This window comes from Drechmeria coniospora, chromosome 01 (assembly GCF_001625195.1).
Source record: "Drechmeria coniospora strain ARSEF 6962 chromosome 01, whole genome shotgun sequence".
NCBI lineage: Eukaryota > Fungi > Ascomycota > Sordariomycetes > Hypocreales > Ophiocordycipitaceae > Drechmeria > Drechmeria coniospora.
This window is the reverse complement of record NC_054389.1, coordinates 11,658,512-11,676,786: the sequence shown is the minus strand read 5'-3', so window position 1 is coordinate 11,676,786 and position 18,275 is coordinate 11,658,512. Positions and strand designations below refer to the sequence as shown.

General features: G+C 59.7%; 5 protein-coding genes across 5 annotated transcripts; 2 read left to right on the top strand and 3 right to left on the bottom strand.

Annotated features, from left to right (window-relative positions):
- Nucleotides 1–1,001: 1,001 nt before the first annotated feature.
- On the top strand, nucleotides 1,002–4,064 carry DCS_03100 (F-box domain protein; the record flags this gene model as incomplete). The annotated part of the gene is made up of 1 exon (XM_040800424.1): nucleotides 1,002–4,064. The coding sequence occupies one exon, from the start codon at nucleotides 1,002–1,004 to the stop codon at nucleotides 4,062–4,064; it is 3,063 nt and encodes a 1,020-aa protein (XP_040661307.1).
- A 570-nt stretch (nucleotides 4,065–4,634) lies between these two features.
- Nucleotides 4,635–9,398, bottom strand: DCS_03099 (GYF domain protein; the record flags this gene model as incomplete). The annotated part of the gene is made up of 4 exons (XM_040800423.1): nucleotides 4,635–4,978; nucleotides 5,042–8,564; nucleotides 8,625–9,018; nucleotides 9,283–9,398. 4 exons carry the CDS (start codon nucleotides 9,396–9,398, stop codon nucleotides 4,635–4,637), a joined length of 4,377 nt encoding a protein of 1,458 aa, XP_040661306.1.
- Nucleotides 9,399–11,972: 2,574 nt separating this feature from the next.
- On the bottom strand, nucleotides 11,973–12,683 carry DCS_03098 (ribonuclease P complex subunit Pop4; the record flags this gene model as incomplete). Its single annotated transcript, XM_040800422.1, has 1 exon — nucleotides 11,973–12,683. One exon carries the CDS (start codon nucleotides 12,681–12,683, stop codon nucleotides 11,973–11,975), a length of 711 nt encoding a protein of 236 aa, XP_040661305.1.
- Nucleotides 12,684–13,768: 1,085 nt separating this feature from the next.
- On the top strand, nucleotides 13,769–16,387 carry DCS_03097 (Phospholipid/glycerol acyltransferase; the record flags this gene model as incomplete). Its single annotated transcript, XM_040800421.1, has 3 exons — nucleotides 13,769–13,944; nucleotides 14,008–15,862; nucleotides 15,920–16,387. 3 exons carry the CDS (start codon nucleotides 13,769–13,771, stop codon nucleotides 16,385–16,387), a joined length of 2,499 nt encoding a protein of 832 aa, XP_040661304.1.
- A 205-nt stretch (nucleotides 16,388–16,592) lies between these two features.
- On the bottom strand, nucleotides 16,593–17,822 carry DCS_03096 (panthotenate synthetase; the record flags this gene model as incomplete). The annotated part of the gene is made up of 1 exon (XM_040800420.1): nucleotides 16,593–17,822. The coding sequence occupies one exon, from the start codon at nucleotides 17,820–17,822 to the stop codon at nucleotides 16,593–16,595; it is 1,230 nt and encodes a 409-aa protein (XP_040661303.1).
- Nucleotides 17,823–18,275: the final 453 nt, after the last annotated feature.

Genomic DNA, 18,275 nt, shown 5'->3' with positions numbered 1-18,275 from the left:
AGAGGCGCAATTCTTGGCTTCGATGGCCATTCAACATCACAACTCCCCCTTCGTGCGCCGGCAGTCTTGGATGCTACAGCATGGAACGGATCAGCGATGACCAGGGACATGTCGCAGGTGTGGAGCACTTGCAGCTACCGAGTGCTTACTTACTAGGTAATACCACGTAGTGGAGTGAAGCACTTTCAGTAATACTTACTTACAGTACTTGGCCTAGACGCTGCGAAGCCCTTGGGCTCGACTTGATCGCCACAGCAGTCGCTGTCAACAAAGTCTTTCGCCTTCACCCACAAGCCTCGTCAACAAGGGGAAAAAAAGAATCGCCTGCAACTCCTCCCTTGAAGCTTCCGCTGCCCATCCAAGACGCCCAGGTCAATTGCATTCGACTCTCCCGTCTCGTCGCCTATTGCTGCCAAAACAGCTAATGCGCGTATTTAGCATGCACAAGTATACTCGCAAGTACATGCACTTCTTGTACTGTAGGGTAGGTGTGCGAAAGACCAAAGTACTTATTTAGGTGCTCCGCAAAGTACTCTCCGGACCTTGGCATCCTCGCCACAGGGACTAGAGAACATCCAACCCCGCCCCCACCAAGAAACCGGTGATGCGTCCAGTTAGGTGCTGTAAAAGTTATCAAGCAGCCTCCTCCACACCAGCATCAACACACCTGCATCAACACACTTCCCTACGCCGAATGCCAATTTGTCTTTCAAAAGACGAGCCGAGGCTGTACAAAGACGATTGCCCGACACCTACCTCTTGCAATTCCTCCTGCTTCTCGACCCCTTGCGCCCGGGCCGCGTCGTCTCGAGAGCCACGAGTGGCCGCTGGTGCAGCATTTTTTCCCACCAGCACAAATTTAATTTTGCATCCATGTTTTGACCACCTTGAGCTTCACGCAACGCCGCACGCCTCACGGAAATCTCACCTCGACGCCCCCGCCGTGACGCGAGCCTTCAGACGCCTGCCTGCTCCCCTGTGTGAATCTGGGGGCACTTGCCATGGCCACCCCCGAGAGCCTCCCCTTGGCCGACGGCGATGCCACGACGACGCACAGTTCGGAGGCCCATGCCGACGTTGCTCGCGCCCTCTCCCTCTTGGCCGACGGCGAAACGGCTGGCAAGCTGATCGCTGCCCAAATCTCCCACCTTGCGGCCCCATCTGACCCGGCTCCCATGACGGATTCTTCTGCCTCCGACACCATGGCCGTCGGCCTCGCCGCCCTCGACGCCTTCCTCCAAGCCAACGTCACGGGCCCTGTCCTCCCGAGCCGAGCCATCGCCGCTGTGGAGAAGCGCTTCGCGAGCGCTTGGACGCCTTCCTCCGAAGACGCCCAATCTGCGCTGCAGAAGCTACGGAGAGGCTGCCTCGAGTACCTCGAGGTCGACGGCGTCGCTCCCTACGCCCACATTCCGTACCTCGAGCTCTTCTCCCTCGCGAGACATGTCTTCATCCACGCTCTTGCCGCCGAAAGCCAAAATACCTTGAAAGTAGAGTCCCCCTACGCGGGAAAGGTTGCCAAGTGCAACGTCGGGTGGATGAGGCTGCGTCTCAACATCTGGCATTACAAGCTGCTCACCCAGCCCAGCCTGGGCCCGGGCTCCAACTTTGCAAAGAGCTCTCAGTGGACCGAGGTCCCTACACTGGTGGCGGATGTTCTAGCGAGCATGGAGAGCCTGCTCGCTCAATTAGCCGGCGAGGTCTGGTCTGCTGCCGAAACGTGGACTCGCGAGGAAAAGGCTCAACTGCTCGTCGAAGCAGCCAACAACTACATGCTCCTCGGCCACCACGAGAGAGCCAAGGAAACCCTCAAGGAAGCGACACAGGTGAGCGGTCTGCAGTATGCCCTGTCGGGCGCTCTTGGGAAACGGACGAGGTTCCAAGAAAAGAGCATCAGCCAGCTGCTCGTCCTCGCCCGCAGCCGCCGCGCCGAAGACCCTGACGCGGCAGCGGACGAAGAATCGGACGAGGATAATAAACCAGAAGCACTGAAGCTCAACGACGATACCCTGCTGGAGGACATTCATTTCACCAAGCACGCTGCCGACGACGACGCCTCGCCCAAGAGCCTGCCCCCTGCCTTGGCTGACCTGACGCCCGACGACCAACCGCAGCTCTCACCCCTGGATCAGATCATTCTCCTGACCGAGGCGACCATCAAGGATGCCTTCTCTCCCGTCGATTCCTTGACCTCGGAGGAAGTCTTGCCCTTTGCCGTTCGTGTCTTGGCCGACAAGTCAACCAACTGGCAGATCTATACCCAGGCCTTGCTGGTCCGCTCGAGGATAGAGGTCCACCGAAGCCGAACGGTCGAGCGAGGCGTGCTCCAGCTGCAAGCCGTTGCCGACCAGGTCCTCACCGACACTTCGGCGGCCCCGAAGCGAACAGAAACACCGGTTCCGGATGACACCGATCCCTCCTCCGACCCCGCCTCCGACGTGCCATCTGTCCAGGTCACCACCCCTGGCCAAGGCACCATTTCCCTCGACTCGCAGACCCCTACGACTTTCCTGCCCGCCATCAAAGCCTCCGAGTCGGCGCCCGCCCACAGCCGCCTCCGCTATATCCATGCCCTCTGCACCCCCCCTCGCTGGCACCTCGAATCGGAGCTCGCGTACGCCTGGGCTGGCATCGGATCCCTTGCTTCTGCGCTGGAGATTTTCAAGCGCCTGCGTCAATGGGCAGAGGTCGCTCTCTGCTTGGCCAGTGCTGCGGCTGTCGAGGACGAGGACGGCCGCGGGAGTGGCGGCGAGGAGAAGGGCAGGGCCATTATCCGATGGCGCCTCTTCCGCAAGTCTGGCGACGATGGCTCCGCGTCGAGTGACCCTGACGATGAAGGGGTAGAGGATGTGACTCTGCTCAAGGCCGGCGATTACTCTGGCCCTGAAAGGTCGCCGCCGCCACCAAACGCCGCCCGCCTGTGGTGTATCCTTGGCGACCTCGACGACGACCCCAGCCACTACGAGCGCGCGTGGGACATCTCCAAGGGGCGATACGCTCGCGCGCAGAAGTCGCTCGGAGAACATTACCTTCAGAAAAAGGACCTGCACAAGGCGCTGGAAGCGTACAAGTTGGCCACGGCCGCCAACCGTCTGAGCCCCGACATGTGGAGCCGACTCGGTGACATCAGCTTGCGTTTGGGAGACTTCGAAGGCGCCGCCGAGGCCTACAGTCGTTCGATCGGCAGTGCTTCCGACACAGCTGGCGGAGAGGATGCCAGAACGTGGAGCAACTTGGGGAGCGCCTTGTGGAGTTTGTACCGCGAGGTCACCGCTGGGACCGAGGACGGAGCCGTCACCAACCATGACGGTGACGATGAAAGCGTCACGGAGGCGACCACCAAACCTTCGCGCAAACCCAGCACCCTCCTCTCACAGTCTCTGGCGGCATATAAGAAGGGCGCATCGATAGCCCACGACAACTGGCGCATCTGGGATAATGTGCTCACGCTCGCATCCCGAATCCAACCACCTCCTATTGCCGAAATCGTGCTCGCGTTCAAGCACGTCATCCGCATTCGCAAGACCGAGGAGGCCATCGATGCAGATGTCCTGGCCGCTATGTTGCAAGACGTTGTCATCGCAAAAGACAAGGATGATGGCGTCGGCATCTATGAACCGCCCCGGGGATCGATGGAGCGGCTCGTCACACGCCTCCTCGAGGAGGAGGTCGTCCCGCTCATTACGAAGCGACCCGAGCTCTGGGCACTGGTATCGCGCCTTCGGGCCTGGAGACGTGACTACGCTGGCGCCGTCGAAGCATCGGAGAAGGCCTGGCGCGCCGCTGTCGGGTCCTCTGGTAGCGGTCTCTTGCCCGGCGAATCGACCACCGGTTGCTGGACGAGCGACGAGGCTGCGTGGAAGGAGGTCGTCAAACGAACCGACGAGCTGGTCTCTGCACTCGAGAATTGGGGTCCCGATGTTGAGTCCCTGGGCGCTCGCTGGCGAAGCAAAGCTCGAAGCGCCGTCCGCAGCGTCATGGGTCGTGCAAAGGAGAATTGGGCAGATAGCGAGGAGTGGAGGACACTCGAGTCAATCATGGAAGGGCTGAAAGCAGACAAGTAGCACAGAGCAGCAAGATGAAACGCTGCGTATGGAAATGCTCTTGGCGTACTGATTCTGCTCGGTTGGATGCAGGAGATTTGAAGTAAAGAAGGAATGAAGGTTTAGATTGAACGATATTGAACGATGAGAAAATGCATCCAACGACACCGCAGGCTGCTTACAGCTACTTTAAACAGCGCTTGCCGCTTTCTCCGCAGATTTCTACTCCTTCGCATTCGTAATCAAAACAGGGGCTCATACATCCCATGTTGGGGGGGGTTCATGTCATGCGGCGTACAGTTACATTTATTTGTTCACAAGAGATGCTATGATCGCACATGGAACCCCTTCCCTAACCCTGACAAGTACTTCTCTGCCTCTCCGTTTTATCTCATTCATCGCTAAGTGGCCCTTTCTCATACCCAAAGAAGATGGACGGTGCGGTGGAATACCGCTCTTGACAAGCATCCCCCGCCCGCCCAGCCAGCAGGACAGCACAGAAAGATCAAGGTGCAATGACTGCCCAACAGCCTAGGCAGCCACATCCACCTACGCTCGGCGTTGCTTCAACACGCCAAAGGACAACTCGTTCTATTTCTTGCCCTTCTTGCGGCTGGGCACGACCTTGAAGCCTGCGCCCTGGATGGAGCCGCTTCCGCTTCCGCTTCCGCTGCCGCTGCCGCTGTCATTATCCTTGGCTTGCGTGCCGCCGCTCCGCTTGGCGACTTCGGACCAACCGCCAGCGGAACCAGGTGACTTGTTGTTGTCTGACGGCGGCTGCTTCTCGACGACCCCCTTCTGCGCGAGCTTCTTCCGGCGGACGTACTCTTCGGCAAAATGGCGGCCATCCATCGTCTTGGAATTGATGTAGACGGCGTCAGCGATGATGCCAGTATCGAGAGGGAACACATCAAGGTCTGCCTGGAACTCGGAAACTGCACTCGGCGTCAGTGATTGGAACCACTTCGGGAAGGGGGGGAGGGAGGTAGACAACGTACTGTCGGTTGTGTCTGCAAGACCTCGAGCAAGCTCTCGACGAGTCCACTTGTTAAATTCGTCCATGGCAGCAGTGGTAGCATCGGCCCTGCCGTTGGCAACGTTGACCGCGGCAGGCTTGGAGGCGGGCTTGGTGGCCGCCACTGGGGACTTCACGCCGCTGCTGCTGGGAGGAATGCCCTGAGCGGTCGCACCCATGGGGGCCTTGACCTTGCCGCCAGCACCGACCGTAGCCCATCCCGCACCAGAGGCGGGAGCGGGAGATGGACCGCTGGGAATCTGGACCTGGCCGGGCTTGCCTGCGAGGTTCGCATAGCTCTTGGTTGAGGCACTCGGGGCTCCGGACTGGATGGCCGCATTCCGAGCCTTCTGCTTTCGGACCTCCTCTTCGCGTTGTATCTCGGCCAACGTCTTCTTGCTTGGCCCAGAAGTGGTAGACACGGCAGGATCAGGACCCTTTGTCGCGCCTGGCTTGACCCAAGGACTCGTTGCGGAAACAGGAGAACCATGGCCCCAGGTGCTGGTGGCTGGCAGACCTGCGGTGGTGGCGGCAACATTCTGTCGTTCCTTCTCACGGATGAACGCAACCTCCTGCTCCATGGATGCCTTGCGAATGGCGGCAGCCGCTTCTTCCGCCTTGGCAGACTTTCGCGCTTCAGCTTCTTGAATTTCCTTCAGACTCGGACCCCTCTGTCCTTCCTGGCCGGGCTCCTTGGCCCAAGGGGCAAGCGGAGGCGGCTGGGACGCATCGGGTGTACCGCTCTGGGAGCGGCTGTATTGCTCGGGGAGGTTTGAGCGAACACGCTGAGCCGTGGGGGCCGGCAGAGGAGTGGTCGATGAGGGAGGAGGGAAAGGCATCGGCAGATCTTGTTCCAGGACCTGGCCGGCGGCGGCGGCCGCCTGGGCGATCTGAACCTGCTGCGTCAGTGAGAGCGCCGCTTCATCCAGCTGCTTTTTCTTGCCGCCCTTGCCCATCTTGCCAGAGGGTGCGGTGGCCGAGGCAGGCTGACCGGGTAGTTTTTGCCCGCCCATGACGGCCGCGTTCGATTCATCCTGGGCCCGGATGGCCTGCTCTGCGTCAATCTGGGCCCGCAGATCTTCAAATTCCATCAGACGATCCCTAAACCCTTCAGCATCCTCGGAGAGCTCGTCAGTCTCGGGCAGGCCAGATCGCAGGTCCGCACCACCGGGTTGCATACCCCGTTGCTGCCTCTGCATATCATTCCCAGCAGGCCCCCCCTGCATCGAGGCAAGGACCTGGCGCTCGGCAGCCGAGAGATTGGTCATGGCTTCGGGACGAAAGGACTCGGCGTTCCCCTGCCCCGGCTGGTTCCCCGCCTGCGCTCCTGGCGGATGGTCCATGAAGCCAGCTGGCGGCATGGAGCCGATAGGGGGTGGCCCCTGCGGTTGCGGCGGAGGAGGCATCGGGGAGGTCATGCTGCCAAAGCTGGGCTGGCTCTGGAGGCTGTGGGCGCTTGAGTGGTGCTGCAAGCCGGGACCTTGCATCTGGAACTTGTTCATGGCCTGCTGGCGCATCATGTACTCCCTCTGCTGAGCCATGAGGTACTGCTCCTCCTGCTTACGACGCTCGAGGTTGTTCTGCTCGTCAGCAGTCAGGGTGCGACCGAAGCTCGGAAAGACGCCGCTCAGGGGAGGAACAACACCGCCCGTGCTGGGGGCCGGCGCGAACGGTCCCGCTTGCGTGGCCGGACCATGGGGGATGCCGATCTGCGGGACGAGGAAGGGCTCGCGCGAATTTCCGATGCGGCGGATGAGCTGTCCGAGAGGCTCAAACTCGGGGTCTTCGACCTTCTTGACACGAAGGTCGGGCGTGAAGAAGTTGGCCTTGTACCAGTCGTTCATCTCGAGACCGGTGAATGGACCTTGCACTTGACCCTGAGGGTCGAGGTAGACCCATCTCATGCGGTCGGGCATCACCATCTGCCGCACCTGCGAGGCAGGCGGCTCAGCTCCAGGCTGGGCACCTCCACCAAAGGGCAGGCTCCCGCTGACTGGCGTATACGACTGGGGTCCGGCGGCGGCGGTGCCCGCTTGGGCCGTCTCGGCGGCGCTGAACGTGGCGTGCGATCTGGCCGCCTCGCTGGAAGGAAACAGCTCTTCGAAGACACCGCGGTTCGATCGCATGGGGCTCTCCGTATCGCGTACCGGACCAGGCATGTTGCCCCTGCCAATGGCGCCAAGGGGGTGTCCCTGACGAGGGTCCGGCACCGAATCGGATAGGTTCTGCTCCTGATCGTGCGACTGCATCTGGGCCTGCATGGCAGGGGGGAAGAGCGAGCCAAGCTTGCTCCCACGACCAATGCTTCCGGTGCCCATGCCGCCAGCGCTCGGCGGGCCAAAGACGTTGCCGAGATTCGAGAGACCGGGCGACTGCAGGTCGCCCATGGGGCTGAACAGGGAGCTGCCAAAGGCATTGCTGAAATTGGGCCTTTCTCGGTCAGGCGTGCCGGCCGAGGGACCGGCGGAAGCGGGCCAGCCGGAAAGTTGGCCGAGGGGGTATCCTTTCGGTCCAACGCTGGACGTCTGGCTTCGGTCACTGCCGTCAAAGGGGGCGGGGCCAAATCCTCGGCCGATGGAGCCGAAGTTGGCATGGGGTTCGTTGTGGCCGCTCGCGAGGGCTCTGTCCGCCCCGGCGGCGTCGGCCTCGTCATGTTCGTGACGCTCGGCGGGCGGGCTGCGGTAGGGGTTGGTCTCGGAGGGGCTGGCCGGACCGTTGTCGGCCGACTGAGGGCCGACATGCAGTCCGGACATGCCAAAATCGCCCGTCGAGCCCTTCACGGGGGTGCCTAGGACGCCTACTCGCTCGGCGTGGGAATGACCGGCCGAGGTGGTGTCCTGGGCGCCGCCGAGGACGGCACTTCCGGAGAGTTCGTCATCCCCGAAAGGGTCGGTATCGGTGCGCGGACGAGATCGCCAGGACTGTTGAGCCGACGAGCTTGGACCGTCGGCCGGCTTCGACGGTGCGCCCTCTGCGCCGTCTTTGGGGATGAGGTGGGCGAGTCGGCTGCCACCGGTGCCGCCTCCCACACGCCTGTCGGGCATGGTGGAGGCGGGCAGGGCAAAGTTGCCGAAGCCGCCGCCGCCGCCGCCGGCACCCGGCGTGGATTGGTTGGCCGGGGGCCAGATGGCACTCATGCCGGTGCTCGTCGACGTGTTGGACCGCACCAGGTTGCCGAACGGCAGCTTGCTCTGGGCGTCCTGCTCGGCCTCGGCAGGCTCCGAATCCTTCGACTCGCCTGCCCTACGCGCAAGCCAGGTGGAGTCTTCGCGCGGAAAGCGGGCGCTAGCGGTCGGCGAAGCGAGAGCGCCGGCGTTGAAGGGATTCGAATCGGTGGTTTCGCGACGACGGGTTCCCGGTCGCGTGACCGACGAGGGTGAATTGACGCCGTGGACATTGCCAGCACTGTGAGAGGCAGACGGCTTGCGGCCGTTGACGTTGCCGGCGTGTCCATCCTTGTTCTGGGTGGGCGGCTTGAGCGGCGAGTTGATGTCTGTGGAGAAGGCCTGGAAGCCACGGTCAGTCGGGTTCTCAGGCCCGCCGGGAGTGGAGGGCAGAACGCATACCTCTTTCTCCTCGAGCGTCAAATTCTGCAAACCCATGGGAGCAGTCTCCCCCTGCTGATCCCAGCAGGCGCCCGGCTCTTGGGGCACGACGTTGTCACTGCTCTTTCCCCAGCCCCGGGAGGCACTGCCGTTGGTGCCGGCGGGGTCCCAGCCTGGGAGGTAGAGGCGAGAGGGGTTGCCGCTCATCTTCTGGGAGCGAATTATGTCCAGCAGCTCATCTTTGCTATAACGTGAAGGGCCATGCTCATACGTAGGTTCGGATGCTTCGTCGATGCTCGGGGGTTGGACGGCATTTTCGGTGGAAAGCGGAGGGTTCGAGGCGTGGCCGGTGGGCGTTGTGGACGAGCGTCGGAAAGTCAATGTGCCATTGGCCGAGCGGCCGTCTCTTCGCGACCTGTTGATTTTCAACGTCAGCACAGATGATGGAGTGAAGGCGAAGGCTCGAACGCGGCAGTGGCCAGGGCGAGCGAGCGAGCGGGAGAGCGAGGCGTGGCAACGATGCGAAGGAGCAAGCGGCGGCGAAAGTCGGCCGTCACGTCAGAGGAGCAAGTCAAAGAAAGAGAGACATGAGAATGGTGGAAGAGGAAAAGGAGGACGAGGATGAGGAGGGGACTGTCGTTTGGTTCGTGGGAAGGCACAGGGCTCGAGGCACACGTACCAGTCGCCTCCAGCGGCTCCCCTTCCGTCGGCTCTGCCGCCTCGCGAATCACGGTTCGCGTTCTGACCGGCCGCCGCGGAGGCGAAGCTCGAGGGTAAATTGGATGAAGAAGGCATCTTGACCAAGATGAGCAGCAAACCGTGTTTAGCTTGCCAAGGTGGGCTGAGCCGTTACTGAACAAGGCCTAGAGGGTGGTGGCCGGTGATGGCAGGAGGAGGACCAGTTTGAGCGAGGGCGGCAAGATGCGAAGCTAATGCAGCGAATAATTCACAGCTCGCGCCTTTTCTTGCCGACGAGGTGATGGGCCGATGCAGTTGGGCGAGCGCAATGGCGAGTAATATACGGGAGTAGCTTGCAAAGGCTGGATGTGGTGAAAATGACAGATGGATGTTTGCTGGTCGTTGGTGGAAAAACCCTGAGGCGAGGTACAAGGTTTTGGGAAGACAAATTTGGAGTCCCGCGAAGACGCCCCAGTTGGAAAGCGTGTGGAACGCGGCCTAGGGGTGGCCTAGGCTTTTTGTCTACAGCACACGTCTGGGGACTGCCATTGGAAGGGGACGGGTATGTCCGGCGATTAGCCGACGCACCGGGGGGAGCCTTTTCGCTTATCGCGAATCGCACAACTGCCAGTACTTGCAGCATCCGAAGATTTCCGTCAGCACCCAAGTACTGTACTAGTACTGTAAGTACTGTGCTAGTACTGTAAGTGCTGTACTTGAGTTCTGTACTAGTACTGTAAGTACTGTACTTAAGCACTGTAAATACAGTGAGTACATGGTAATTACAAGGACGGAGTACAAGTACAAGTACAAGTACTCGCATCGCCTGAGTACTTGCATGTATTTTCTCCGTTCTACTCCGAACGAGCCCTGCCAAAGTAAGTACTCGTAATATCGTGAACTCTACGGAGTACAATACATGGACGTTCCGCAAAAAAAAAAAAGTAAATTAAAATTAAAATTAAAATTAGGGGAGGAGAATGCGCCCGCGATAAAGGTAGCTCAGTACGAGTGTACAAGTTGTGCGACGACGGACAGGAAGCTGCGGCGACTCTCTGACGTCTTACTATCCAAACGTCTGCTGTGCTGTACTGTACGTCCCTTCAATGCTACTGAAAGAGGCAAGACACGCACGATGGGTGACCGTAATAACCGTAATACGACTGCATGCGAGCACATGTACACCGAAGCTACCCTCTTTGTCGGCCTGTTGACCATTTGCCGAGCCGCTTTCTGCATGAGCCGATCGTGCGGCAGGCCACCTTTGGCCGGCGAGTCGGTCGATCAAACGGAGAACTTGCCCGCTCGCTGCGACGAATGAGGATCAAGATGCAGGGCTACTTGTATCTTCCCTCATCCGTGGCCGTTTGACGTTGGGACATGGCAATGAATGCCATACCTCCAAGCGCACATATTCCTAGATTGCCATCTTGGTGATGGGCTGATGGTCCCTTTGCTCTGTCTGAATCGCCAAAAGCCCTAAGTTCCATGTGCTAGGCCTAATGCTGCATGTACTATAGCGTACAGTAGACTACAGTACTAGTCCAACGGTCAAAAGGTTTACAGTATAGCATGTAAGTACGCTTTGCAAAGAAATATAAATCCGGGAAGCAAATAAGCGGCCAATGGCTAGATTTGTCCGATTGGCTAGATTTGCCCGAGTCAGGCAAGCATGGTTGAGGAACGGTGCTTACATGTATGTACAGTGTGGCAGACCGGTGCTGAGTCCTCAATCTTCCACGAAAGGCCATCCATCTACTGTATGTCGCGCCTACGAGCCAACGGGCCTGTCATGGGGTTAAAGTCCGGGTAGTTGGTTATGTAGCCGTGTCCACATGTGCGCCTATTTAAGCAGGCAGAGGACACCTGGTGGTTGGCAACAACAGCATCAAGAAGAACACCAATAGATTGATTCTGACCCATCTCACGATCCTTGATTCGTTGTAGCCCTAAATGGCGGACGTAATAATGATATAGAAATGCGACGACTGGAAGAGTCTAGTAATAAGCCATCAACATTTCGATATACCCGTCACACATGGAATGTGGGGTGAAGACGGTCTATTGCTAGAGTTGCTAGAGAATGCTTGCCAGCCATCCTCGCAGCTTATGAATTGACGGTTTCAAGACGGCGAAGCGTGAGAATGTTGACGCCGATGCAAGCGAACATGTTGCTCGGATAGCGGTCGCATGTTGATGCACGCGCCATTTCACGCAACTTTCGCTGTACGCGGCCATACGTCAGCTCCTCGGCAAGGCACTCTCTCATCGATAATTTGGTCACCTACCCACAGGATGCGTTCAAGAACCTACTGTAGGTCTGGCACCGACGAACGCGGAGCTGACGGCTTGGAGAAAATTTGCGAAACCGACTGCACCAAAGGTCGGGGTCACAAGGCGGCTTGCAAGACTGTTGCACAAACCGGCGACAACAGCAATCGGTGCAACAACCAACGTAGATCTCGCATCGACATGAGCCTTCCTGTTCCTGACGGCTCGTATCATTCGCAGCCATTTCTCGAATCGGAACGTCGAGATGGTAGACTTTGGAGGGTGGGCGGAGATGACTGCGAGCGGCATTGCGTGCAAATCTGTGCCGCCGTGGAGCCACACATTGCTGTTGGTCGTGGCCTCGGGCAGCTGAAATGCCGTTGTTGCACTCGAGGGGTAGGAGTGGCACCCGGAATATCCTTAGAGAGTCTTGAGAAAGTGCGTTTTGAATTTTCTGGTCGCCCGGTCTGCGGGCCGAAGCATCAACTGGTCGCCGAGAAGGTCAAACGTGAATGGATGGCCGTCGCTGCTCTGGCTCTGGGCCGATGCATCCTCGCGAGGCACCTCGATGCGAAACGTCGTGCCCTCCTTCGGCACAACCTTCAGACCCCTCTCCTTGGTGATGATTTCCAAGACGAATTTCCGGTCGCGGACAATGATGCCCTTGATGCCCACCCGACCGGGACAGCGGCTTCGAACGACTTCGGCCGGGGCCCCGTGAAGCTCGGCGCTCGCCAACTTTGCTCCAGCAGCCGGGCCGCCGCCGTAGATGTCGTTGCCCAGAATCTCGCGTGCATATCCTCGCCAGAGCTCGCCGAGAGGCTCGTACATGTCGTACTTTTGCCCTGCCTTGGGAATCTCGTGGAGGCCAAGCTGGCGACGCTCACGCGACGACAGCGGCTTAGGCCTCGCCTTGGCTTTTTCCTTGACAAGCTCGCGCGCTTTCCTTCGAGCGGTGCGCGCGTTGACGACGGCGGGCGGCGGCGAGGAAGGTTTCAGATGAAGCGTGCGATGCTGGATCTTGTCGCCGTAGATGCGATTCGCACTGTCGGGCGAGTGTGCTCGGGCGAGGAGGTTTCGGGTGGCGGCCGCATTCTGCTGTTGCTGTTGGGCTTGCTCGGCGGAGCTCATCGCCGCAATCGCCTGCTTTCGGCGTGTGCGGTTCCAAGGAGTGAGCAGCGAGAGTGTTGAAGATGAACAAGTTCGAATGCGAGGCACTGTCGATTCTTGTCCAGTACTGGTACAAGTACTGTATCAATCTTGATGACCCCTACTTGTGGTGACAGGTGCTGTGATTACTCCGTAGAGCCTTGTCAAGTCTTGTTAAGTACTGTAAGTGGTATTAACCAGTAATAACGAGCGTTGGAAAATAATCAACACTAACAGTGGGGGCAAAAAGTATTTGCCCATCTTCAGGTACCATTTTCCATTAGGTTATATTGGGCTAGGACTGTAGTACCTATGGGTAGGCAAATACCTTTTGCTACATACTGTACCTTAAGTACGGAGTACAGGACTCAAGTACGGAGTACATTACAGACAGTACTTACGTGCGGAGTACAGGTACATGTACCATATCAGGCACCTGCTATACGGAGTACTGGGTACTAGAGGGAGTACAGTACGGTAATGCTGTGTAGTTGTACACATACCTGTACTTGTACTGAAGTTGTGCATTACCATGTACACCAACACCTGCTTAGGTACCGGTCTTGGCCGTAGATTAATACTTGATTCCCATTTCTCAGGTCCCGTGACTCGGATGACACTTACCCCGGATTCCGTTCGTTCAGTGCTTCACATATCCTCGGCTCAGTGGTCCAAGGCAGGCAGGCAGGTCTTACCTGCTCATTGCTACTTCCACTCCCATCCATCGTCGCCCCGCTGTCCTCCTCATACCCTCATACTGCTCTCCCGTCCCTCGTCTGCCGCTGCCGCTGCCGCTGCCGCTTAATGCTGCTCCCGCAACATCCATGGACAGATGACATAGAGTCGAGCCGTCAAATCTCGACCTCCAAATCTCACCCGTTCGTTCAGCACCGGCTTCAGCTGATCGGGAGCTAGTTGGTGAAAGGCATGCAATGCTGGCCCGTCACGCCAGCTGAGGCCATCATCAACACCTCCCACCGTCCACCTCTGCTGGCTGATTGTCCGAGTCTGTCTGCTGTCCGAGTCTGTCTGCTGTCAACCAAGTCTTGCTCCTATCCTGGTTCGCAATGTCCCACGACGATTCCTTTGACCCCGCCGCCGGCTCCGCGCCCGACCTGCAAATCTTGGGCGACGAAATCACCCTTCAGCCCAGCGGTTATGTCGAGCCCGAAGCCGGAGCAAACGAGGGCAAGGAGGAGGCTTTGATGAACCAGTTTGCCTCCTTTCGTGCCGAGCCTCTCCAGTGCGTCATAAAGGTCGACGTCGGCTTCGTCTCGCTGGACCTCTTTGTGCTAACGTGAGCAAGATTCCTCCGCGAAGTCTCCCTCTACGTTTCTGGCCAGGGATGGCGTGCCTACAACCGCGTCGTCGGCCAGCCCGTCTTCTACCCAGGCTTCTCGGACAACATGAAGTCGATGGTCCTCGCCGCGCCCTTGCTGAAGAAGCGTATCGCCGACCTCGCCGACAATCGGGTTGCCGTGGAGGAAAAGGAAGGCCTGCTGAACCGGGATGACAAGGACTACGTGGTCAAGCGCGCCCACCGGCGCAACGTTCTCGAGAGCGGCCTCCAGGAGGTCGCCGACAAGCTCACGGACGACATGATTTGCAAGATGGAAAGCAAGACGTTCATTCGCGGCGCCTACTATCTCACGACGCAGCTCCTGACGCGCGCCTATCACCAGGGCATCCACGTCTCCAGCGAGGAGGTGCTGCGTCTGCGAAAGGTGGCCGACGTTGCTGCCAAGAAGAAGCAGAGCATCATCTTCCTGCCCAGCCACCGATCACACGTCGACTACGTTTCGCTCCAGCTGATTTGCTACCGACTCGGCCTCACCCTGCCCGTCGTCGTCGCGGGAGACAATCTCAACTTCCCCTTGGTCGGCAGCTTCCTGCAGCATGCCGGTGCCATGTGGATCAGGAGGGCCTTTGGCGACGACGCGCTCTACACAACCCTGGTCCAGTCCTACATCGACACCCTCCTTCAGGAGGGGTACAACTTTGAGTGCTTCATCGAGGGCGGCCGCTCACGGACCGGCAAGCTTCTACCCCCAAAGTTCGGCATCCTCAGCTTCATCCTCGACAGCATCCTCTCGGGCCGCGTCGAGGACGCCATCATATGCCCCGTCAGCACGCAGTACGACAAGGTCATCGAGACGGAAGGCTACGTCACCGAGCTTCTCGGCATGCCGAAGCGGAAAGAAAACCTGGCCGACTTCCTCTCCGGCGGCTCCTCCATCCTCTCCTTGCAGCTTGGCAGGGTCGACGTCCGCTTTCACGAGCCCTGGAGCCTGCGGAAGTTTGTCGATGAGCAGCTGGCGCGACTGCCCAAGATCCCCCCGGGCCTCGACACCGATCACCGGAACCCCGAGGTCAGGGCGGTGAGGGAAAAGATGCTGCGGACCATGGGCTACAAGGTCCTCGGCGACATCAACGCGGTTTCCGTCGTCATGCCCACGGCGCTCATCGGCACCGTCCTCCTCACCCTCCGCGGCCGCGGAGTTGGGAAGCAGGAGCTCATGCGTCGCGTCGAGTGGCTTACCGCGCGCGTCCGTGCCAAGGGCGGGCGCGTCGCTCACTTTGGCAACGCACCCCTCTCGGAGATTGTCGATCGAGGGCTCGAGGTCCTCGGCAAGGACTTGGTGGGTGTGGTCGAAGGGCTGCCGGAGCCGACGTACTACGCCGTCGACCGCTTCCAGCTCTCCTTTTACCGCAACATGACGATCCACCTGTTCATATACGAGGCCCTCGTCAGCGTCGCCATGTATACTCGCGTGAAGCTTGGAGGGGGTCCGTCCATGCAGGATATTTCCTACACGGACCTGAGGGCCCACGTCCTCTTCCTCTCGTCGCTCTTCCGGGGCGAGTTCATCTTTGCCGGCGCCGGCTTGGCGACCAACCTGGACAACACGCTCCGCGGCCTCGAGCACGACAACGTCGTTCGCCTCGACCGGGATGCCGACGGCAACATCACGACCATTGGCCTCTCCCACGAGGAGAGGAAAGCGGGGCGGGAGAATTACGACTTTTACTGCTTCCTCATCTGGCCGTTCATCGAAGCGAGCTGGCTCGCCGCCGTGTCCCTGATGGGCTTGACGCCGCCGCCGGGCCAGGACGATGACATATGGCTCGAGCAAAACAAGGTCCAGAACAGCGCGCAACTGGTAAGAGGGCGGCGACGGCCAACGGATCAGGAACGCTAGACGCTGACGAGGCCACAGCTAGGCAAGACGCTCTACCACCAGGGCGACCTCTCCTACTTTGAGGCCGTCAACAAGGAGACGCTCAAGAATTCGTACAGCCGGTTCGAGCAGGACCAGATGGTGCACGTCGTCAAGTCCAAGGACCCCAAGATACCGCCCCGCGTGCAGCTGGACGCTTCCTGGCGGCCATCCCGCGACCCCAGAACGGGCGCCCTCCGCGCCGACGGCAAGCTGTGGGACTTTACCGAGAAGATTGCGAGCGCGCGGCGCGAGGGGAAAAACAGGCGTGACGGTGCGACGGTCAGCTCGCGCGTCTTGCACCTGACGGACGAGCTGGGCCGCAAGCTGTACGACGAGGCCGTGAGCGGCGAGGGCGCGAAGAGCAAGGTGCCAAGCCGGCTCAACAGTGAGGAGCGGGCGATGCTCGAGAGGAGCGTGGGGGAGGCGAGGCTAAGGAGGAAGCTCGAGGGCCGAGCCAATCTGTAAGAGTATGCACTGCGCTTCTGAAACGACACGGTCTATCTGTATACCCGGGGAATGCAAATGCTCGTTTTGGGTTGGGAAATGCTTCGGAGAATGATGACAACGACCCGTCATGCCGGGCCGGGCCCGTCCTGTGCGATGCGCGATACGCGACCAGCAACAGGTCACCCATGACCTACAGCGGCCTAAGTAGGGGAGGGGGACACTCCTACGCGTATCCCCCAAGCGAGCCATGCTCCACTGCTGCTGGCTTGAGAATAATGTTGTCGATGAGCCTCACGGCCGGACCGCCTGCATGTCCCACATCCTCGCCCGGTTGGGCGGCTTCCAGCGGCAGCATCTTGATGGCACCGCTGATGACGGCCCCTCGAGAGGCGTCGACAGCGTCCACCTCCTGAAGCGTATCCGGATCCGCCAGGGAGATGTAGTCAATCTCGAAAAGGGCGCGCCGATCGGGCGACATGTCCCTCTGGGCACGCAGCACGGTTTCGCACACGTCGTGGGCGGCGCCGAGAATGGCAGCGCGATCGAGCTGGCCGGCACCGTACGCAGCCTCGGCGGCACGCAGGGCAGTGTTCAGAACGACGGCGAGCTTGCGGCGGCGGGTACCGAGATATACATTACGCGAACTCAAGGCGAGACCGTCGGGGTCGCGTTGGGTGGGACATATGACGACATCGGTGGGCAGCATGAGGTCCTCGACCATGCGGCGGATGACAACCGTCTGCTGGACGTCCTTTTGGCCAAAGTAGACGCGATCGGGCTGCACAATGTTGAAGAGCTTCATGCAGACAGTGGCGACGCCGCGAAAAAAGGTCGGCCGGGTGCGGCCCTCGAGGACGTCGCCGACGGGAGTGATGTTGACGAAGCTGCCTTTGCTGTCGACCTCTTGGCCAGGGAAGCCCGAAGGGTACATGTCCGACGTCGTGGGGGCGAAGACGGCGGAGACGCGACCGAGGTTGACTCCGTCCTCGGCAAGCTCGCGGTCGAGCCTGGCCAGGGCCGTGGTGTCGGCGTCCCAGGTGACGGGGTAGGAGGTGAGGTCCTCCTTGACGCCGAACTGGGCGGGGTTGACGTAGATGCTGACGACGACGTGGTGATTCTCGCGGGCGGCGGCACGGATGAGGGCGAGATGGCCGTCGTGCATGGCGCCCATGGTGGGCACGAAGCCGACGGTGCGATGGTTGATTGTGTGCGGCTTCCGCCACCTACGGAAGGCATCGACGGTGCGGATGACGCGGATCGGGGTCGAGGGTATCGTCTCGACCACGGCGCGGTGGGCGCGGGAGAAGGGGGACGGCGACCGAGGCAACGCCGATGCCGATGCTGTGGCCGACGTCGATGCCGATGCCGACGCCGATGCTGATGCTGATGCCGCCACCGTGGCGACCGAAGACACGGCACCAGCCATGGGCGTCTGGAAGGGACGGCGCAACATGGCAAAGGACCAGGGGGGGAGGGGGTGGAGGTGGAGATGTAAGAAGTAAAAGAAGACTGGGCGGACGGAGAGGAAGTTCAGGGGGGTAAGAAAGACGGGGCGGCCATGGTCAGGGCGTGATGCCTCGGCATATATTCTCGTGATGGTTTCTGCAGGCGGAGATTTGAGGACGGTCAGACTGACTCTGGACGGAAGATATGGAGTTTAGGAAAATGACGGATGAGTAAGCGGGCCTAGGCTTATCTCTTATCTGTGACTTAGGCCTACTGTAAGTACAGTGCATGTATTGCTCAGTACTCCGTAAATACCTGCATGTAGTAATAATAAGTAGTACAAGTCCGTGTACTTACTCCGTACTTAAAGTAGGTACTGTGCACCTACGGAGTAAGTTGGTACTGTACGGAGTACATGTGCTCGACTGTAGTCCTCTGCGCTCCTGTTCACGTAATCAAG